Source organism: Leptopilina heterotoma, unplaced genomic scaffold, assembly GCF_015476425.1.
Source record: "Leptopilina heterotoma isolate Lh14 unplaced genomic scaffold, ASM1547642v1 Lhet_22, whole genome shotgun sequence".
NCBI classification, from domain to species: domain Eukaryota; kingdom Metazoa; phylum Arthropoda; class Insecta; order Hymenoptera; family Figitidae; genus Leptopilina; species Leptopilina heterotoma.
The window spans coordinates 357047-381715 of record NW_025110937.1 but is presented as its reverse complement, the minus strand read 5'-3'; the positions used below and the strand labels follow the sequence as shown (position 1 = coordinate 381715).

At 25.3% G+C, this 24669-nt stretch overlaps 2 protein-coding genes across 4 annotated transcripts in view; one reads left to right on the top strand and one right to left on the bottom strand.

Annotated features, from left to right (window-relative positions):
• Positions 1-1857, top strand: part of LOC122501990 (protein vestigial) — a 113506-nt gene extending 111649 nt beyond the window's left edge. The window contains exon 6 of the mRNA XM_043611815.1: positions 1741-1857. Within this exon, the coding sequence (XP_043467750.1) occupies positions 1741-1787 (47 nt within the window). The 3' untranslated portion in view covers positions 1788-1857. The remainder of the gene's footprint in view (positions 1-1740) is intronic.
• Positions 1-24669, bottom strand: part of LOC122501985 (blood vessel epicardial substance-like) — a 187111-nt gene that overhangs the window by 14691 nt on the left and 147751 nt on the right. The window lies entirely within an intron of this gene.

The following is a 24669-nucleotide window of genomic DNA, read 5'->3' as shown; positions in this document are numbered from 1 at the left end:
AAAGTAAATAGTAAATAAATTTATGATAATAAATTACAGTTGTCGAAAGTACTTATCGTTGATAGTATTTGCATAATTAAACGCACTTACCGTGTAAACACAACGTTAAGTGCCACGGTAAGTGCAAAAGAAATGATAAATAAGTTTATGATAGTAAATAAATGTACGATAGTAAATTACAATTGTCGAAAGTACTTTTTGTCGAAAAGTATAATTAAACGCACTTACCGTGTTAGCACAACGTTAAGTGCCACGGTAAGTGCAAAATAAATGGTAAATAAATTTATGATAATAAATAAATTTTCTATAGTAAATTACAGCAGTCGAAAGTCCTTACCGTCAATAATAGTTACATAATTAAACGCACTTACCGTATAAGCACAACGGTAACTGCCACGGTAAGTGCAAAAGAAACAAAAATTTACGACAGTAAATTCCAATTTACGAAATTTACAAAATTAAATGCACTTACCGTGTAAGCCCTAAGCCAAGTGCAACGGTAAGTGCATCACCAAAAACTAGAACTAAATAAAATACGAAATAGTTACGAGAGTAATGCGGATAAAAAATTGAGAATGATTCTACATGAGAGAATAATATGTCAATAAATAATTGACTAATTGAAAAGACAAAAGCTGTGAAGAATGCAAAGTTATAACGGACACGCATACACACAAAAGGCCAGGGGAAAAAAATCCTTTCGTCTTTTGTTTCGACACTTTGGATCGTGAGATTTTTCTGAAAGAGAAGACGCAGTGCGCCAACGAATAAATATCATTTGAATTGATCTTCGCCCGGGGGATATATCGAGAGATTTGAGATAAAATTTAGATCTATGCGTGGCGCTGTCATAAAGGACGCATGAGATCTCAACTGCTCAATCTCTCGACATTATATGAACATACACTGTGTCCATCTAAACCAGTCGAGCGTGTTGCTCAGCAGGCGCCATCACCAGTTCTGCACCCTCGCATCCGTCAAAAAAGTTACTTTCTCCTTCGACCAACGGTTTGACGATAAATAATTCTTCGACAAGTACTTGTCCAGTTTATACATCAGCTCAAGATTATTATCCTTTTTTTCTCCACCTCTCTCTGTCTCTCTCTTATTCTCTTATTTTCTCTCTTTCTCTCCTTTATACCTCTTCAGAAGCACTCGCACATCACTTATGAATTATTTCAGAATAATCTCTCTCCGATTGTTTGTTCAACATTTATTTTCAGAGTATATTTATAAATCACTTTTTCATTTTCAATTACTCTCTAAACTTGAATTAGTAAACTGTAAAAATGTTTGCTAATTTGAATTAGTGACTGACTTTTTGCTTTTAGTAAATTTTTTTAAATAAATTTTATTAAAAAATTAGTAGAAGTTACTATTTTTAAGTAAAATTTCATAATTTAAAAGCAAAAAGTTTTTTTTTCTTGTAGCAATTAAGAACTAAAAATTATTGTTTATATATATAAAAATTTTAACAAAATTCTACACAAGAATTCAATTATTTTTAGTCCTACAATTTTTATACAATTTAAATAAATTATAAATTATAAATTATAAATTATAGATTATAAATTATTATAAATTTTCAATGCAATTTTAATAAAATTTCTCGAAAGAATTGAAATATTTAAAAAAATTTTCATAATGTTAATATTAACATTTTTGTAAATTAAATGTAAAAAAAATAATAATGCTAATAATAATAATAATATTAATAATAATTTTCGTTTTCTGTTTCAGGTCTCGAGTCTCAAGTTCAAGATTCCAAAGATATGTATTGGTTCTAGAATTGAGTGCCAGTATTTCGGTCCATTAATGACTGATAAAGGACCGATAAAGTCAAAAATTGGTAATTAGGAAAAAATTAGGTAGAAATTATTGATACAAAGAGCGTATAATTGATTCACTCGCCGTCCTTGATTATAAGTTTCGCCTCGATTTTCATTTTCAAAAAAAAAAAGAAGAAAGTGAAAAGAAAAAAAAACATTTTCTCAAAAAAAAGGAAAATTTACATTTTAGTTAATTTATTTCTCCCACAATAGAAGGTTTTGTTCATCATTTTCTTATTTATTTTGTTGGAAAATTTTTTTCCAACTCAATTACTAAATTTAATGCGCTCCCAAGAAAGGTAAGAAGCAAAATTTTTAGGTTATGTTTATAATTTTTAAAGTAAAAAAACAGAAAGAGAATTAATTACAATTACTAAATTATTGTTCAAGTCTTTGTTAAATCCAAAATATTCAATAAAAACTATTTTTAAATTTACGTAAGAAAAAAAAACTTTTAATTATTAGCTAAAAGTAACACAAACATAACCTTAGATTTACTTTTAGGTACCTTTTTTTGGAGCGCGTCAAAAATTATTAAAAAACGAAAAAAATTACAAAAAAAATTATTAATTAAAATTAAAACTAAAAAAAAATTAAAAATTGTAAAAGTAATTAATATATAAAGAGAGTGATAATTGGGGTGGAACGGACAAAAAAAAGACTTTGTTATACTTTTAAATGGAAGCGTTAAAATTGTACATAATGTTAACTAAATCTTTTAAGGCTCTTCTACTGTAGCGTGAATTTAAACTACTATTAAATAGTAAAAAAAACTGCGCGCGCACTATTAATACCTTAGTGACTATATGCTGCTAGCCGAAAAAAAATCGAGCGAAATTTCTAGTTTATAGTTACTAAGAAAATTTGTTCAAAAGAAAAAAAAATCTGTTTACAATTTTCTACTAATTACGAGAAAACAAAACTAAAGAGTAGAATATTGTTGCAAACTTTTCTTGTATAAAATTCTTTCTTTCTTTCTTTAAATTTAAAAATATCTAACAGAGAATCTGTTACATTCAAAAGAAGAATTTTTTGTTTCTTTTATAAAAGAAATTTTTCAAATTATTTTTTTTTGTTATTTTTTCTTGTATACTATTGTTAAACTTTCAAATTTGTAACTTCTTTAAATCGTGAAAAAATAAAATATTGAAGAAGGAAATTTTGTTTTTTGGGGGTAATTTATTTTTTTCCTCTATATAGATGATATAATAAAATATAAGATGATCCTAGACAAATAGTGTGTATAAAAAAAAGTATTGAGATAATTGGGATGTCTTAAAGACATTACCCTCTCTCCTTATGTAAATAAGGTTAAGTGAAATATTGTTCTACGAATTTAGTTTTTAAAAGACGAGAGAAGTATTTATTGACCAATGATCTTGCCATACACTGCTATGTATATTGCTGTATTATTATTATTTTTATTATTTTTAATATTATAAATATTATAAATACTATAAATATTATTATTATTTTATTATTATTACTAGGAATATTATTATTATTAATATTATTATTATATAGATATCAATATTATTGTATCATTTTTATTATTATTATTAATTATTAATTATTTTTATTGTAATTTTCTAATTACTGATCGCTGCAAAGTTCTAAATTTTTTTAAAAAGTATTATAATTAAAAGGCAAGTGGAGAGACAGTCAAATTAAAAATTAATCCAATGTTTTCATATTTTTGTATTTCTGTTTAAAAAAATTTTTTTCTTCTTCTTTTAATTCTAATTTAAAAATACAAATTTATGAAGATTAAAAAGAAAATTTTTGATATGACTGTCTGTCCAATATTACTCCTTAATGTATTATCTTGTAATTTGATTTTCTTTAATTATTTTTTCAGTTTAATATTCAATTCAATTTTCGACTTTGTACAAAAAAAATGAAAAATTAAAGGACGTGATGCTTATCTTGCTACGATTATATAAATATATATATAGATGTTGAATAAACTATTAATTATTTCCAAAATGGTTTTCAAATTTTTTACAATTGGTTTTTCAATAAAACACTTTCCCTAAGATACGAAGTCAAAAAAATTAGAACGAGAACAAGTAAATTGTTTTAATTAAAAAGAAAAATTTTTTTTCTCTATATTTCAATTAATTAAAATTGCTTACTAATTTGAATTTGTAACTGATTTTTCTGCAATTTGATTTTAAGTAGTAAATTATGCTAAAAAATAGTAATTTTTACTGATTTATTTGTAAAATTTACTGACTCAAAAGCAAAAAAAAAGTGACTGACTTTCTATCAATAAATTCACTTTCCGATTTTGAATTACTAAATTTTGATAGGTAGTAAATAGTAATTTCTACTAATTTACAAGTAAAATTTACTGATTAATTCCTAGAAATAATCATTTATTAGTAAAATTTAGTAATTATTATTTATTAATAAAATTTATTAATACAAAAGCAAAAAAAAAAAATTAGTGACTGACTTTTTACCAATAAATTCAATTTTTGCTTTTAAATTTTACTAATTTACTAATTTACAAGTAAAATTTACTAAATTTACTATAAATTCGTAGAATTTACTATTTCTAATCGAAAAACGAGATTTTTTATTTATAATTAATCTCTGCAATATTTTACTTAGGGAGCAGTATTTAATATTTTATTTAACATTATTAATTATATAACTCTCTGGAATTAGTAAACATTTTTACTAATTTGAATTAGTGATTGCAAATTTTTGCTTTTGAATTAGTAAATTTTACCTAATAAATAGTAATTTCTACAAATTAATTAGTAAATTTTACTTATAAATTAGTAGAAATTACTATTTATTAGCAAAAATTAGTAATTTAAAAGCAAAAACTGAATTTATTGGGAAAAAATCAGTCACTTTTTTTGCTTTCGAATTAGTAAACTTTACTAATAAATTGTAATTTCTACGAATTAATTAGTAAATTTTACTTGTAAATAAAATATTATAGAAACGAATTATAAATAATAAAATCTCGTTCCCCGTTCAGTAGGTAGACAACAGTGGTCTAGAGATTGCGCACGATGTTAATTACGCATTTATTTAAATTACAGGGTTGATTCTTAAAGCCGGGAGGGTTAATCGAGTACGTAATAAGAAAGGAGAATTTAATCTTCTGGAATTTTATCTTTTCGATTAGATTATAGAAAGGACTCTTGACATGTCATTAAATTTTCAGCTAATTGTTCGTCTAATGAAATTTCCTCTTTACGATTAAAGGAAAATTTATATTATTATTATTAATTATCATATTGTTTAATAATTACTATTTTCATTAGAATTCATCAAATTTTTTATTTTTTTGCGTCACATTTATTAAAATAACAAATAATTCTTATATAATTATTTTGAAAATAATAAATAAAAATAAAAAGCGCGTCACATTTATTTTTTCCTTCATTTTAAAGTTAAATAATAATAATAGAGATATTTAATTAAAAAAAAATTTGTTTTTTAATAAATTTGTTCTTTAATAAATTCTTTAAAATGTTTTAATAAATTTGTTTTTTAATAAATTCTTTAAAATCTTCTAATAAATTTGTTTTTCAATAAATTCTTTAAAATCTTCTAATAATTTTCTTTTTTGCTAAAAAAACAGAATTTTTCAGAAATTTACTCCCTTGGATAATTTTTCGAAGGGTGAAGTTTGCCGCATTCATTAGCGAGAATATTTTTGTGAAAAAAATCTTTTCGAAAATGTCACTGTCATTTTTGAAATGCGAAGGAAAAAGGCGTTAAAACATCTGTTTCTCGATCATGCTTATCGATTTCCTCAACACGTGCGCCTTAGATTTTGATTCCAGATTTCTGGCTTCATTCGAGCGGAGAAAAATTGACGTTGAAGAAATTTGAAAGAAACAAGAAGGAATTAACACGAAAAATTATGTTCTATGGAAAATATCGGATTTTTTATCACAATTTGGAAAAAAATATTTTTAGTGTCAAAAGAAAAAGTAGAAAGAAAAAAGAAAAGTAAATTGATAGATTATTTAACAATAAAAAATTTTTCATTACATTTTTTTTTCTTTTTTAATTTGTTTTAAAATTTTTAATTTATAATTTATTAACTAGTTTAATAAAAAATTGCAAAAACTTTTAATTTATAGTATACCCTGTATGACATGCGCGCTCGGTGAAAGTGAAATCCCCTGAGAGGAAATTTATAAACGATACTTCCGGGAATGTGTTAATTAGAAATTCGAGCAATATAAAAGCAATTCAAATAATTTGAGAAATAAAAATTCCAAAAAGTAAAAAAAAAAATAATTAATTAATTGCAAAATGAAAGATAATTATTATTCTCGTTTCATAATTTTTGGATCGTTAAAATGTTGTATAATCAATCGATATAGGAGAGAGAAGAGGATTCCAATAAACGGTAGCCGCCAGTAAATCTAGCAAATAATAAAATAAATCTTGTTGGCCGACTGGGAATCAAGGAACAAGGAGAGAGAGAGAGAGCTCGATTCTCCGCGGATAAAAGGATAGCGGGAATGAGAAGACGGAAAAGATTTACTGGGCGCCCCGACGCCCTCCGTCCTCTCGCCCTCTTCTAATTACCAAAATCTTCCTCGCTGTCATCCATAACTGACGGTAAATTTTTTCCCTCTAAAACTCAAATATCAACTCTTTCTTTTCTCCTGTAGAGTTGAAATTTTTTTTTTTTTTCTTTGCTTTTATTATTCATTTTTTTCCACTCTTTCCTTTTCTAAAACTGGATTCAACTTGTGATTTATCTTAGGATCAGAATTCTATAAGGTACTAAAGAGTACTTTTTCGAATGACATTTGTTTAATCTTTAAATATGTGAATTTGATCGTATCTTTATTTTATCTTTTCAGTTCTATCACTTTATTCGTGTCATTATAACAATTTTGAGCGTGGTTAGAATTCTAAATTAGTTATTATTAGTATTAGTGTCTTATGAAAGAATTTCCGAATTTCAAAGTGCAGAGTCATTGATTATTCATTTTTTATTTTTTTTGCTATCTTATTTAATTCTGCCTTTGTTAAAAAAAATTTCTACGCAAACATTTAATTATTTTCATAAATAATAGAAATTTCATAGGAATTCAATTATTTACAATTATAATTCAATTATTTCCATAAATAATAAAATACTTTACAAGAATTCAATTATTTTCGATAAATAATAAAATACTTTACAAGAATTCAATTATTTTCGATAAATAATAAAATTCTTTTTAGGAATTCAATTATTTTTGATACAATTTCAATTATCCAAAAATTTTTAAAAAATTCTCAATTTGATATCTGGAGAAAAACTCTGATTATCTTAACTTCTTCACCTTTTTGAACGAAACCTTCCCAAGGAAACGAGATCCCCCCCAAAAAAAACTGTTCGCGATCCAACAGGGCAGGATATTCACTAGCCTGAGTGAATCTCAAATTGAATGCGCAAATAGGACATTGCTCTGTTGAGTATAATAAATCAGTCTGATGAGTTTCTTGGGGGCTGCTTTATGATTTGTGCACTTTGTTACGCAATCAAGCATGTGCTGGCTAGACGTGGAAAAACCAAACAGGAAACCACGTGGTCATCACGTGGTGGTTCAACACTTTGCTTTAAAACTTATTTTTTTTCTCCTCTCTCTTTATCACACTTCAAAGTGAGAATATATGTACACATTTCTACATGAAATTTCCCCCAGGACTTTTGTCGTGCCTCTCTGTACAACATTGTCGCCAATTTGGCGACATTTTTTTTTTTTTTTTTTTGAACCACACAAATATTTGATATATATCATCAAATACAGCTGGTGATGAATGCTCAACATCACTCATGGACACGTGCGAAGTCTGCTTTTACTTATAATCCCAAACTAACCGAAAATAACCATAACTCTCAAAAAGAGAATCTCAATTTCCATAATTTACCGCATTTTTTGCACATTTCTTGATTCATTAAATTAATTAATTGGAATTGAATTTATTAATTTTTAATTACTAGACAGTTTTCCAGGTGGTGGATTGTGTAATTTCATTTTCACTTTCATTTTCGATTTTATTTTCTCTTTGACATTTTCATTTATTCTTTTTTATTCATTATTCATTCATTTCTTTTAAATTCATCTAGACTAAGGGTCGACTGCGTAATTTATTTTTTACCTTTCACTTTGGGCTAAAAAATTTTTTGTAGTGAAAATCAAAAATTTTTTAAAGTGAAAATGAAAGTGAAAGTCAAACTGAAATCCATAATTTTTATTTTTAAGGAAAAGGATTTTCAAACTATTTTCCAAAAGTAGCATATTTAGAGTATATTTATAGAAGTAGTCAACGCAACGCAACGCAACGGAATAATAATGCAATTGAGAATTGTTGGAGATGTAAATGTCTGGTTATTTGGACATTTCCGAAGGACCCCAACAGGACATTATAGAGCATTTGCGATGCCTCGTACACGAGAGACAACCCTCCATTCTTGATAATTAAATACCGAGCACGTGGGGTTTAGATCGCCCCCAATGGAAGTTTAGTCTGACACAACCCCTGAATGGCTCGCAGGGGTCAGGTTATTGGTATTGCACCAGGCCTAATAAATGGTCCGACCGTGAATATGAATATTAATTTTGCTCCAGTGACGTTTCGCCTTTATAAAGCCAACTATCATTTGTCACTCTGATGATGATGATAATTTCTATGTATTATTATTTTCTTTCTCTTATTCAGCAGGTTATTCTCGTCACTCTTTTATCAGAACCACTAAATCTTTATTTATATTATTTCACTTCAAAATCGAAATTTCTTTACTGTTTCTATTTTCAATTGTATTAAATGACATTTGAAACGAAAAAAATTTAATTATTCCGTTCAAGATTTATTTTTTTCTTATTAGTAGGTTCCAGAAGGTTCAAGTATTATTTTTTTTATTATTAGCAGCTTCCAGTAGGTTCAAATTTTAATTTTTTATTATTAGTAGGTTCCAGAAGCTTCAAGTATTAATTTTTTATTATAAGTAGGTTCCAGTAGGTTCAAGTTTTAATTTTTTATTATTAGTAGGTTCCAGATGCTTCAAATATTATTTTTTATTATTAGCAGGTTCCAGTAGGTTCAAGTTAAAATTTTTTATTATTAGTAGGTTCCAGTAAGTCCAAGTTGTTTTATATTTAGTAGGTTCCAATTGGTTCAATATAATAATTTCTTATTAAAAAGTTTTCAATGTTTAATTGTTTGGTTACAGTTGGTTCAAATTTTAGTTTATTTTTTATTATCAGTAGGTTCCAGTTGGTTTAAATTAAAGTTAATTTTTTCTTATCAGTAGGTTCAAGTTCCAGAAAGTTTGAATTCCAAATGATTATAAATTATCACTAGATTTAAGTTGCAATTGGTTAAAAATTAAATTGACGTTCAATTATCACTTAAAGTTCAAATTCCAAAAGATTATAAATTAACACAAAGTTCAAGGTCCAATTGGTTTACAATTTAATTAATATTCAATTATTAGTTATGCTCCAGTTCCAGTAGGCTCTATTTTTAATAGTTCGATTTTAACCGGTTCAAGTTTTAATTGTTTTTTATTATCAGTAGGTTCCAGTTGGTTCAAATTAATATTTTCTTATTAAGAAATTAAAGTTGCAGTTAATTAAATTTTTACTTGTTTGATTACAATTGGTTCAAAATCAAATTCATTTTTTATTATCAGTAGGTTCAAGTTCCAGAAGGTTTGAATTTCTAATAATTATGAATTATTACAAGCTTTAAGTTACAATTGGTTTAAAATTCAATTAAAATCCAATTATTAGTTAGGTTCAAGTTCAAGTAGGTTCCATTTTTAATTGTTTGATTTTAATCGGTTCGATTTTCAGTTGGTTTTTTAAATATTAGTACTTAGTAGGTTCCAGTTGGTTCTAATTACGACTTTCTTATTAAAAAGTTCAAGTTTTAGTTGGTTTAATTTTTAATTGTTTGGTTAAAATTTGTTCAAATTCTAGTTTATTTTTTATTAACAGTAAGTTCAAGTTTCAATTGGTTCAAAATTTAGTTGATATTCAATTATTAGTTAGGTTCAAGTTCCAGTAGGTTCGAATTGGTCTAAATCCTAATTAAATAAATAATTGTATTAATTAATTCCTATCATCAGTTAGGTTCAAGCTCCAGTAGGTTCTAGTTCCAATTGATGTTTTATTAGCAGTAGGTTCAAATTTCAATTGTTATTCAATTATCAGTTAAATTAAAGTTACAGTAAATTCAAATTCCAATTGATATTTTATTATCAATAGGTTCAAATTCCAATTGAAGTTCAATTATCAGTTAAATTAAACGTCCAGTAGGTTCAAATTCCAATTGACGTTCAATTGGTTGAAATTAGCAACATTCAGAATCACAAATGTTCAACATTCGAGAGCTGACAATGAATCTACAAGTTAGACAGTAGGTTCTTATTAGTAGAACCTGAAGGAAATCAATGATATCGCGCTGTGGTAGTAGCAGTGGCGTCGGCGGTCTTTCTCGATGACATAGTGACGCCGCTCTCGACAAAGGAGGAAAAAAGTCATAGGAATGCCGATCAGACATATTTCGGCAGTGTCACCTCAGAGATCCTCTTCTTTCTCTATCCTCGATCCAATTCTACTTTCTCTCCCTCTTTTTCTCTCCTCATATTCCCCATTAATTCTATCATTCTTCACTCATTTTTTTCTCTCTCTACATTTAACTTTTATTCTTCTCTCCTACCAATGTCCTCCATTTCATGATAATCTTTTTCTTATTCATTTTTTTTCAAATTTAATATTTAATTTAATGTCGTAGACTATTTTCTTGTTTTTCATTAAAATTTCTCCAACAATTTGAATTGTGGAACAAAAATAATAATTAACAAATGAATAGGGGCAAAATACGATAATAGAATTAAAAGAAGAAAAAAAAGCTGAACGTAAAATTAATAAAAATTGTTTTCCGACAATAAAAAAGGGAATGAATTTTGAAGATCCGTGAGGGCTTTCGAATATGCGGTCCATTTAGCATGATGGGTTGGTATTTGATGCCGGAAGCGGACCAATGTGACCACAAGAAAAGTGGCCGTTTAGCGTTTCGCGGTAGCTTCTGCTTTTCTGTTTTTGAGAGGAAAAAAAAAAAGAAGTAACAGAAGGAAGCCGCCGCGAAGTAGGCAATATTGGAACGAAGGACCATACATTAATTGTATGGTCTGTTTTAGTTCTCTGGGACATTGTATGTCAGAGGTTCGAAATCCGTGGGAACCAAGGAGAAGAATGACTCTCCACCCAGTTGAGAAACAAGGACAATCATACAGGTAGAAATCTTATTGTCCTTGTCTTTTTCTCTCTTCATGGAACCGATTGGATAACTTTTATAAACATAGAGAGATACCAGTGGAAAAAAAATTTTAAAAAAATAGAAAGAGAAAAGAAAAAGGCAATAAAACAAGAGAGAAAAAGAAAAAGAAGTGATTCCACTTCTTCTTTTTTTTTCTCTTATAAGGAAAAATTATTACAGGGTTGTCAAAAAATTTAAATTTTGTTTTTCCCTGATTTCCAAAGAAAATTTTGATTTTTTACTTGAAGCTAAAAAATATTCTGATTTTGACACTCAAAACGATTAGATACTCAAAAAAATATTTTATTACATTTATTTACGAATTTTTTAAATTGGAAATTAAAGAAAACCATCCATAACTTCTTTTTTAAATAAATATTTAATCACTGTTATTTTTCGATAGGAATTAAAATTCTTCAAATGATTCAAATTTAAACCTTTTTGAAATTCCATAACTTATAAGAATATTTATTATAAAACGTGAAAAAATTTATCACTTCAAGTCTTCGACTCGGAGTAATCAATTTCTTTACGTTTTATAATAATTAAAGATGACCGAGTGATAAAATCATTATTTAATATTATAAAAATATTGTTACTTCAACTTCTTTAACATTATTTTTATCATTTCAATTAAATTATTATTTTCAAGAATCTTTAACTAAAATTCTTTTTTAAATCAATTATTTTTAATAAATTTAGAAAAAGTTCTTTGAGAATTTTTAAATTCATTTGTTTGAAATTCAATTTTACAAAATTTCGATTAATCGGAAATTTTTCAATTAAATATAAAGTAGATAATAAAAAATTCATATAATTTCAAAAAAAAATTAAATTAAACTTTTTCAAAACAATTAATTTCACAGAATTTTGTGTTAAGAGTTTGAAACATTCAAATTTTTAAAGATTTTGATTTGAGATCTTTTCAAAATTCTATTTTTTCTAAAACTTTACGCTACAACGCTTTTAATATTTAATTATTATCTAATATTTTAACTGATATCCATTGTTAAATCAATTTTTATTAGAAAATTCTACGAAAATTCAATTATTTAAAATTTTAAATACACAAATAAATAATTTATTGAATAATTAAATATTTCTTAAAATTAAATTTTCATAAAGAATTTTATTAAAAAAATTTTTAATTGAATTAATTTTACGAATTTGAATATTTTCACGAATAATTACATTTTTCTAAGAATTCGATTAAAATTGTGTTAAAAATAATTGAAATTCTGCAATTATTTTTATGATTTATGAAAATAATTGAATTCCTTTGAAATTTTTATTATTTATGAAAATAATTAAACATTTGCGGAGAATTTTACTCAAAGATTTTTTTTAAATAAATTGGATTCTTTTGGAAAACTTTATTAAAAAATTAGATATTGAAAATCATTGAATTGATAAAAAATTTTTGAAAATAATTGAATTCCGGTGAAGAATTTTACTATTTATAAACATAATTGAAATTTCGACAAGATTTTTTTTTAAATTTTTGAAAATCGAAATTGTATTAAAAATAATTGAAATTATTCTATGAGTTTTATTATTTATAAAAATAATTGAATTCCTAAAAAGAATTCTATTATTTATCGAAAATAATTGAATCCTTGTCAAAAATTTTATTATTTATGAAAATAATTAAATTATTGCGAACAAATTTATAAAAAATTTGTAAATAATTGTATTCCTGTGAAATCTTTATTACTTTTTAAAAACAATTAAATTTTTGCGTAGAATTTTATTAAACTTTTTTAAATAATTGAATTCTTTTGAAGAATTTTATTAAAATAGTAGATATTGAAACTCATTGAATTAAGTAAATATTTTTTTAAATAATGGAAACTCAGAGTTATCGATATCTTCATGTTTTATAGTTGTAAAAAATTTAATTTATTGTTTTAAGTAAATTATTCTCTTATTTGACTCGAACTGGTTATATTTTTGTCAGTAATTTTTCATTTTTGGTCCGTAAAGTTCGTATTAGAAATATAAATCGATTTTTAAAACGAAAGTTAAGATTACAAAGAAACCGATTTTTAAAGCGAATGTTAAATTTTTAGAACGAAAGTTAAAATTATTTTTTAGAATAGGCAAAATAACAATTGAGGGTAAATTAAATCTCGGCGAGTAAACTCAGGTGAGTTAGTTGACAATATTCGGGAATGAAAAAGACAACTTGCGGACTAGTGGAGTTTAGGTAATAAATTTAGAAATAAAGAAAATCAGTTGGCAGTAGAAATGATGTGGTCGTTAGAAGTAGATGATGTACTGGCACGCGTTACAGATGAGAGAATGACGGGGACGATAATAACGATGATAGGCCGATAGGACGAAAGGAGTTTAACCTGCGGCGCTGGTGGAACGTGTTTATTCGGAAGGAGGCTGGTCTTTTACTCTTTCAGTCGTGCGCCAAGGAATCGGCAAGCGCCCCTGGAATGTCTTCATTAAAATACCCGAGCTCATCGTTTATGCAGAGCAAAAACACAGAGAGGTTGAGCCGTGAAGTTCACCAGGCACTGTGTTTCATCCCAATTCCACAAAGCCAGACACAACAATCTTTATACTTCTTTCCCACATATATACAACTCTTCATTTTCATTTTTTTCATTTGAGTTCAATTTTTCATAAACTTGGGTTTCAATTTTTAAAATGAGAAATGACGAATTTCAACTCCAATTGGTCTGAACTTCAATTGTTTCCAATTTTTTGTGATTGCTAAACTTCAACTGTTTTCATTTTCAATGATTTCTGAACTTCAATTGTTTCTAATTTCAATAATTTCTAAACTTCAATTGTTTTATAAACTTCAACTGTTTCCAATTTCAATAATTTCTAAACTTCAATTGTTTTCTAAACTTCAACTGTTTCCAATTTCAATGATTTCTAAACTTCAATTGTTTTTAATTTCAACTGCTTCCAATTTCAATAATTTCTAAACTTCAATTGTTTTTCATTTCAAATGTTTCCAACTTCAATTATTTCTAATTTCAATTATTTCTAAACTCCAACTGTTTCTAATTTCAATGATTTCTAAACTTCAACTGTTTCCAATTTCAATAATTTCTAAACTTCAATTGTTCTCAATTTCAATTATGTTTAAACTTCAACTGCTTCCAATTTCAATAATTTATAAACTTTAATTGTTTTCTAAATTTCAACTGTTTCCAATTTCAATGATTTTTAAACTTCAATTGTTTTCAATTTCAATTGTTTCCAATTTCAATGATTTCTAAACTTCAATTATTTCTAATTTCAATGATTTATAAGCTTCAACTGTTTCCAACTTCAATGATTTATAAACTTCAATTGTTTCCAATTTCAATAATTTCTAAACTTCAATTGTTCTCAATTTCAATTATGTTTAAACTTCAACTGCTTCCAATTTCAATAATTTATAAACTTTAATTGTTTTCTAAATTTCAACTGTTTCCAATTTCAATGATTTTTAAACTTCAATTGTTTTCAATTTCAATGATTTCTAAACTTCAATTATTTCTAATTTCAATGATTTATAAGCTTCAACTGTTTCCAACTTCAATGATTTATAAACTTCAATTGTTTCTAATTTCAATGATTTCTGAACTTCAACTGCTTCCAATTTCAATCATTTATAAACTTCAATTGTTTTTAAACTTCAACTGTTTCTAATTTCAATGATTTATAAACTTCAACTGTTTCCAACTTCAATAATTTCTAAACTTCAATTGATTCTAATTTCAATGATTTCTGAACTTCAACTGCTTCCAATTTCAATAATTTCTAAACTTTAATTGTTTTCTAAATTTCAACTGTTTCCAATTTCAATGATTTTTAAACTTCAATTGTTTTCAATTTCAATTGTTTCCAATTTCAATGATTTCTAAACTTCAATTATTTCTAATTTCAATGATTTATAAACTTCAACTGTTTCCAACTTCAATGATTTATAAACTTCAATTGTTTTTAATTTCAATGATTTCTGAACTTCAACTGCTTCCAATTTCAATCATTTATAAACTTCAATTGTTTTTAAACTTCAACTGTTTCTAATTTCAATGATTTCTAAACTTCAACTGTTTACAACTTCAATAATTTCTAAACTTCAACTGTTTCCAATTTCAATTATGTTTAAACTTCAACTGCTTCCAATTTCAATAATTTCTAAACTTGAATTGTTTTCTAAATTTCAACTGTTTCCAATTTCAATGATTTCTAAACTTCAATTGTTTCTAATTTCAATGATTTCTAAACTTCAGTTGTTTCTAATTTCAATTACTTTTAAACTTCAATTGTTTCTATTTACAATTTTATTATTTTAAACTTGAACTGTATTTCAATTATTTCTAAACTTCAGTTGTTTCTAATTTCTATTACTTTTAAACTTCAATTGTTTCTAATTACAATTTTATTATTTTAAACTTCAACTGTATTTCAATTATTTCTAAACTTCAATTGGTGGTTGAAATTCCAATTTAACTCGAAAAACTATAAACCCAAATTACTGATACCATTTACTACCTAAATGTTTACAGTGTAAATTGAAATGAATTTAAAGAAATCTTAAATGTATTTATTTATTTATTTGTAAATTAATTTCGAATAATTTTTCGAGACGAAGGGTTGAAATTGAGAGTGGGGGGAGTTGTTTCAACAAAACGAAATATGTTTGGAATATTGGGTGCACGTGTTTTTTTTTCCTCTCGATACATCGACACCCTATTATTGAGTTCCTGAGTTTGAAATTCTCCTCACTCGGCGAACTGGGGTTGAAAAGCAGGTGCAGTGTGATTTGAAAATCGGCGCCCTGTTTCATTGGTGTGCAACTTCTGGTACTTGAATGAACTAAGTGGATTAGCATTTATAAATTATAATATGACATGAATTGTACAATGACCATAGAGATATATTTAAAATGAACAAAGTAAGCTCCCGTAATCTCTACTCCGATGCACTCGAATCGAAATATAAGAGTAAAGGATGAATTTCTCTTTCACCTTCATCTATTCGAAAAATTTTAATTTGAAAAAAAAGTTTTTGTTTTTATTCAGTTTTTTACGTATATCAAATTGAGACAAAAAAAAGACGAATTAAAGATTCGTTTTTTGTCTTTGACTTTTATCTGTTTTAATGTTTTACGGTTTACAGACTTTTGTTTCATGAGGTTTACAATTTGATTTTATAATTTGCTGTATCAAAAATTATTATTCATCAATACAATCATTCTTGAGATCGGAAAAAAAAGGTTTCGATAGGTTGTTTTCTTTCGAAATGACACACTGTGAACGTGAGTGGTCCATGATCTTTGTTCTACGAAGATCGAACATCAAGGCGAGATCTTTGTAACTTACAAAGATTTGCTGACCTATGTCTTTGTCATGGACCCCACGCGAGGTGAACATACTCTCCCACGATGTTGATTTATCAAAGAAAATCCTCTCCTACCCCTTTCTCGATATAAACTCAATTTTTTTATTCTTTCCAATTTATTTATATTTGACAAAATATTCAAGACAATTTTTCTTCACCTAAAACTAGTTAAGGAACCTAAACAATCATTTAAAATTCCAAATTATAATTTTTTTTTTTTTTTTTTTTGATGAAAAACAATTGATTTTTGATGATTGTTGAGAGACAGACTTTGCAGTACCATTTATAATTAAAAATTATTTTTTCTTTCTTTTTTTTTTAATGAAAAGCAATTGATTTTTGATGATTGTTGAGAGACAGACTTTGCAGTGCCATTTAAAATTGAAAATTATTTTTCTTTTTTTCTTTTTTTTTGATGAAAAACAATTGATTTTTTTATGATTGTTGAGAGACTGACTTTGCAAGTAAGAGTTGTGTGTTATTTATTATAAAGGACCACGACACGATGGAATGTCTCGAATCATGCTGCCTAATTCCCCTATCGAAGTGATCGTCTCCAGTTGACTTGATCTGTTGATCTGTGATCCTGTCCTTCTTGCATTTGGTTTTCAAGTTATGGTACCCCGCGGTGCAGGTAGCTCCATGGGGACTTTCTGTCAGCGCAACTATCATTGATTATCTACAATTTATCGGTTCCTACATATGCAAGATTCCACTGATAAACACAATTTCACATTTCTTATAACAAGTCTCTATTAAACATTTCATGACAGTCAACAATTCTATATCTCATATCAAATTTTATCATCTCTTTCTTCCAAAAAAACGAAGGTGAAAATAAATGAAAGAAGAAGAAGAAAGGAAACTGATTGATAGATTTGTAGTCACGAATTCTTAATTGTTTTTTAATTATCTGTATTTACTAATTGTTAAAGTGAGAGAAATTCGAAAAGAATTTGATACCAAAGTTGTTGATTTGAACTTTCACTTCAACCTTCAGTTTAACCTGAAATTAAACCTTCACTTTAAGCTTAATTTAGATTTTTACTTTAATTATCACTTTAACCTACACTTTAACCTTCATTTTAACTTTCACTTTCACCTACTCTTTAACTTTCACTTTAACCTTCAGTTTAACCTTCAGTTTAACCTGAAATTAAACCTTCACTTTAAGCTTGATTTTGAATTTGACTTTAATTAGCACTTTAACCTACACTTTAACCTTCATTTTAACTTTCACTTTAACCTACACTTTGACTTTCACTTCAACCTTCATTTTAACGTGAACTTTAACTTTCACTTTAACCTTCAGTTTAACCTGAAATTTAACATTCACTTTAAGCTTAATTTTGAATTTGACTTTAACTATTACTTTAACCTACACTTTAACCTTCATTTTAACTTCAACTTTAACCTACACTTTGACTTTCACTTTAACCTTCATTTTAACGTGAACTTTAACCTTCATTTTAAAATTTAAACTGAACTTTAATCTTCGTTTTAACTTAAACTTTAACCTTCATTTTGACTTTCGAAGAGATTAAAGTAAAAGTCGAAGCAAAAGTTTAAAACAAAAACGAAGTTTAAAAAATTAGAAATTAAAGTGAATGTAAAAAATCAAATCAAAAGTCAAACACAGTTTTACTGCAGATATGAGAGAATTCAACTATCTTAATAAATATTAAAATTCTTTCAAGAAATTCAATTATTTAAAAAAAAATTTTTTAAATTCTCGTTAACATTTCAATTATCTTTATAAATAGCAAAATTCTTAGCAGAAATTCAATTATATTCAGAAATTTTTATAAAATTCATTGTAAAATTCAATTATTTTCATAAATTATAATATTCATCTCAAGAATTCAATTATTTTAAAAATTAATAAAAATTTTCACAGAAATTCAATTAATTTCAAAATATCTAAAAAAAATTGTCTTTAACATTTTAATTATCTTTATAAATGAAAAGCAAAATACATCGACATAATTCAATTATTTTCAAAAGTAATAAAATCCAATTATTTTTAAAAATTTTAATAAAATTCATTGTAAAAATTCAATTATTTTCTCAAAACAAATAAAAATTTCGCCGCAATTCAATTATATTTAGGACCTTTTATAAAATTCATTGTAAAATTCAATTATTTTAATAAATAACAATATTCATCTCAACAATTCAATTATTTTTAAAATTAATAAAATTCCTTGCAGAAATTCAATTATTTTCGAAAAATCTAAAAAACATTGTCATCAACATTTCAATTATCTTTATAAATAAATAGCAAAATTCATCGACAAAATTCAATTATTTTCAAAAGTAGGTAATAAAATCCAATTATTTTTAAAAATTTTAATAAAATTCATGGTAAAATTTCAATTATTTTCAAAAATATTTCTTAATTCAATGATTTTTAATATTTTACGATTTTAATAAAATTTCCCAAAAAAATTTAATTATTGAACAAAAATTTTGATAACATTCTACATGAACATTCCAACTATTTTCCAAAATTTTACAGAATTACAAAATTTTACAGAAATTCAATTATTTAAAATAGAATTTGCATAATTTTTTTTCGAAATATTCAAATATTTTTAAATTCCGCATTAAATTCATAGCAGGAATTCAATTATTTGCATAAATTTTAAAATTCTTTTTTGGGATTTAATTATTTTCATAAATAATAAAATCATGCGGAGGAATTCAATTATTTTCAAAAATTTAAATAAAATTCAATTATTTTCAAAGGCAGGTAATAAAATCCAATTATTTTCAAAAATTTTAATAAAATTCATAGTAAAATTTTAATTATTTAAAAAAATTCTTCTTAATTCAATGATTATCAGTATTCTACAATTTTAATACAATTTTCCAAAAGAATTCAATTATTTAAAAAACAATTTTGACTAAGAACGAAACGTTTTTAATTTATAGAAATATGAATTCAAAAGTTAGGTAAAATTTTACAAAAAAGAAAAATTTAATAAAAAAAAACTAAAAAATCTCGACGATTGGGGTACAATTTTTCTAAAACGTATTTTCTAATTTTTTATTTTCTAAAAATTTTTTTTCTAATAAAGGTGAATTTCTAAAAAACTTTTTTCTAATGAAGGTGATTTTCTAATTTTCTTTCTTCTAATAAAGGTCATTTTCTAAAAATTTCTTTTTCTAATAAAGGTTATTTTCAAAACAATTTTTTTCAACTAATAGGTACAAATGATTAAAAAATAAAATTTATAACAAATTTTTAATTCTTTAAAACAAATACTTGAGATTTCGTTCAAAAATTATAGTAAAAAATAGAAATTATGCAAATTTTTGAACGAAACTTTAGAATAATATAGTTAAAAATCGTAATTAACATATAGAAATTATAAGGATTTTTTTCCTCAAGTTTTATAAAATTTTCTAAAAATGTGTTTTAAAGATGAATTAATTTTTGAAATTTTCTTATAAAAATAATGCAAATTATTATTTTTTTTCCAAGAAAAACAGAATTTTGATAAATAAATTGTGATAAAAAAATGTAATTTTATAAAATATTTTCCTTCTTTTTCAAAAAGAAACTTATAATTTTGTAAAGAAAATTATGATTGAAAAACAGAAAATATGTAAAATAATTTTTATTTTTTATTCTTAGTTTTTTTAACAATTCTCTAACTTTTATGAAAATTATAGAATTTTACAAATTTTAGGAAAATAATTATTAGAAATCATAACTTTTTAGAAAATTTTTTTTAGAAATCAAAACTTGTTAGAAAAACTTTTTTTAGAAAACAGATTTCATTAGAAATCGCTTTTTTTAGACAAAAAGGATTAGAAAATATTTTTTAGAAAAAGTGACCACCTACCAATCTCGACTGTGATTTTTCCAAATTTTCTTTTTAAAAAAAGAAAGAAAAGTTTTTAATTCATAAAATTATGAATTCAAAAATTATTTGAACTTTTAATTTCAAATCCGAAAAAAAGAAGTATTTTCCAAAACAGATATATATCTGTAAAGATAAGCGCACATCAAACACTTGAAAATTTGTGTAAATCTATTTTTTTTTCTTGCCTCCATTTCGATTGATTGATTGAGTTATAGGTGTGGAATTTACAGTGGCAGGTGCATCGTAAATCGACATGAAGCAATGTCTTAAGCAAAAGGTGTAGGGACTCAAAGAGTGACGTTTTTCTCCCATTCACCAGCTGTCTAATCTACATACAATGCGAATATAACGTGCGAAAAAACAACAAATTAAATATTTAACCATACGAATTTTTTTCAGAATCGAAAAAATATAATTTGCCAAAAAAAAATTGTCCTTCTTTTTATTTTTCAGTTACCTTTCAATCAGAAACGAATAAATTGAAACGAAATATATGAAAGAAAAAAAATCGAAAAAAATCTCTTGTTTATAATTCAAGATATTCTCTCACACATCACCCAGATACAAATCACCAGCTCTCTCACCAAATTCTAGTAAAGAAAATAGAAAAATAAAATTACCAGAAAATAATTTGCAATCTTTTAAAACAGAAAACTTTTGAATATATTTTTACAATATTGTATTCGAAAATCATTAGGGCCAATTCACAGGTGAATTTTAGATGTCCTTTTGGATAAGATGAATATTGAGATCGTGATTCGCGAGACGGGAGGGAGCACAAGAGGGGTATAGTAGCAAACACGGAATCGAGATTCTATCTTGTCGGTAAAGTCCCTTGGAAAGTGCGCCTTTGAAAAGATCTCCTTCTGTTTCTCTCCTTTAGTTCGGTTTTATTTCATTCGACGACGATGCCACTCGTCTCGCTCTATCTTGTTTTACCGCGAACGCGGCATGGATTTGCATGTGATCAGTTGCCGATTAAATGCGATAGAATCGGTAGCCTCGCCTTTTAAATTGATGGTAAAAACCTTCCGCCTTATTGCCTCAAAGTGCGACCGACCGTGTGATTCCCACTAAGGTAATTCTCCCCCCTTACCATTTTCATTTTTTTTTTTATTCTTAGCCTCTTTTTATAATAAACAATTCTTTTTTCTCTTTAAACATTTATAATTTCTCCCCCCCCCCACTTGTCCTTTTTTATTCTTTAAACATTCTATTTACAATAAACTTCTTTTCTAGTAAAGCATTTTTAATTTTTCTCTTAAACATATCGCTGAAATACAAATAATTGGCATAAATTCATCCAAAATTCAATTATTTTCATAAACAATAAAATTTTCCAGAAATCCAATTAATTTAGAATAACACTTTTCAAAAAAATTTCAAAAAAATCAATTATTTAATAAAATTTTTATACAATTCTTCACAATAATTCAATTACTTTCACTAATAATAAGATTTTTCGTGGAAATTCAATTTTTAAAAAAAATTTTTTTGATAAAATTATAAGCGAGAATTCAATTATTTTCATAAATAATAAAATTCTTCTCTGGAATTCAATTATTTTTGAAAAATTTAATCAAATTTTTCCCAAATATTCAATTATTTTCACAAATAATAAAAATTCATCGCAGGATTTCAATTATTTTTAATACAATTTTACAGGAATTGCTCAACAATTGTAATTATTCTTAAAAATTTAATTTCAATTTCTCGAAAAAATGTTTTTTTTTAAATTATTTGAAAGAATTCAATTATTTACAAAAATATTAGAATTTTTCACAGAAATTCAATTATTTTCAAATATTTTAATAAAATTCTTCACAAGAATTTAATTATTTTCACAAATAAAGTATTTCACAAAAATTCCAATTATTTAAAATAAAATTCTCATAATATTTATTTTATTTCGAAAAAATTAATTATTTGAAACAATGTTCATAAAATTTTTATGACGAATAAAATTATTTTTAAAAATAACAAAATTTTTCTCAGAAATTCAATTTTTTGAACATTTTAATAAAATTCTTCCGAAGAATTCAATTATTTACATAAATAATTTTTCGAAAAAATTCAATTATGTCGATATATAACAAAATTATTTCTGAAAATTGAATTATTTTGAGGTATTTTAGTAAAATTATTTACAAAATTTAATTATTTTCATAAATAACAACAAATTCAATTATTTTAAAGAATTCTAATAAAATCGTTCGCAACAATTTAATTATTTTCATAAATAATAAAATGCTTTTTAGAAATTCAATTATTTTTAAAAATAATACACATCTTCTCAGAAATTCAATTATTCTTTAAAATTTTTAATAAAATTCTTTGAAACTATTAAATTATTTTCATAAATAATAAAATTCATCCAAGGATTCTAATTATTTTTAATACAATTTTACAGGAATAATCTCAAAATTCAATTATTTTGGGGCATTTTAATAAAATTGTTTAGAAAATTCAATTATTTTTATAAATAACAATATTCATCACAAGAATTCAATTATTTTTTAAAGTAATAAACCTCATCTTGGAAATTCAATTATTTTTAAAAATTCTAATAAAATCGTTAGTAAGAATGCAATTATTTTCATAAATAATAAAATGCTTTTTAGGAATTCAATTATTTTCAAAAAAAATTTAATAAAATGCCACACAGATATTAAATTATTCTTAAAAATTTTAATAGAATTCTTCGTAAAATTTAATTATTTTTAAAAACTTGTCGCAATTTAATGATTTTCAATATCTACTATTTTCATAAAATTTCCAAAAGATTTTTTGTAAAAATCCTCGTAAGAATTCAATTCTCTTCATAAATAATAAATATTTCTCAGGAATTCAAATTTTATTGTTTGAATTATAATTTGCATAAAATTAGTCAAAAGAAATCAATTATTTAAATATTTTCATAAAATTCTTCTCAAGAATTTAATTATTTACATACATAATTTTTCGATAGAATTGAATTATTAAAGATAAATAACAAAATTATTTCCGAAAATTCAATTATTTTTAAGGTATTTTATTAAAATTCTTTGCAAATTTCAATTATTTTCATAAATAACAATATTCATCAGAAGAATTCAATTATTTTTAAAAGTAATAAATTTCTTCTTGGAAATTAAATTATTTTAAAAAATCCTAATAAAATCATTCGTAAGAATTCAATTCAGAACATAGATTCAATTATTATTGCTGTTGCTATTCATGTTCATATAATTTTAAATAGACTTACTTATATATCGAAAATTAATAAAAACTCAACAAATGCAAACAATTATTCTTCAGAAACAATAAAAGGAGAAAATTGAGAAAATAAAAATGAAAAAGTGTGAAAGGATTTTTTTTATTTGCCATTTGAGGAAAAAAGTAGATGCGTAATTCTTTATACCGGAAATATGGTTTAATATCCGTTTATGATAGCTATGTTTCACAGTCAGGACCTACTCGGCCCCATTCCGCCCCATCAACTTCCCCATAGAGCGTTTAATTTACGTGTTTTCGCGAGTTATTCGCCCCCCCCTCCCTCTCTCCTACAGTTCCAACCCCATTCGAAGGGGTGGGTTACCATGACAACGTCGGGGCGTCGGGACGTCCAATCATGGAGTACCGTCATCGACAATGTCGACTATACACAACCGTGGAAAATGGTAATAACCAATAAAGCCAAATGGCAAATTTTCTTTCAATTTTTTTTTCTCGATCAAAGTGTAACATTTTTCTCTAGCGAATTTAATATTTTTTTTGTCTAAAGAGTCATTTTAGGATTTTAGACAAAAAAAAAAAAAAATTGGTGTAAATGAATGATTTCTATTCTCTGTTATCAAATAAATATTTCGTTGTGTCGAAGAAATATTTATTTGTAGCAAATATTTTGTATCAAAATATTTTTTGTAAAAATATTTTGTATCAAAATATTTTGTATCAAATAAATATTCCCTGCAGTAAAAAAAATATTCATTGCCAGGAAAATATTCGCTTGATAATAGAAATAAGTAATCGATTATTTGAGTAAAGTAAATTTTTGTCCCCCCCCCCCCCTCCCCCTCCTCGGTGTGTATGATACTTTAATGAGAGATTACTGTAATACCTACTTTTTCGATTAAAAAGAAATTAAAGGAGAAAAAAAAAGAATAGTTAAGAGAGCTGTGGTCCCCTTGTTGAAATTTCGCCTTGACTTGTTTCTTTATGGGTCGTGTGGACGCGCATAAAGTTGGCAGAGGTATATGCCGACCATGTTACTGTGTACATCGTCGCATCCGTGACTGCATACCACAGAGACCGAAGTAGTACAAACAGAATCT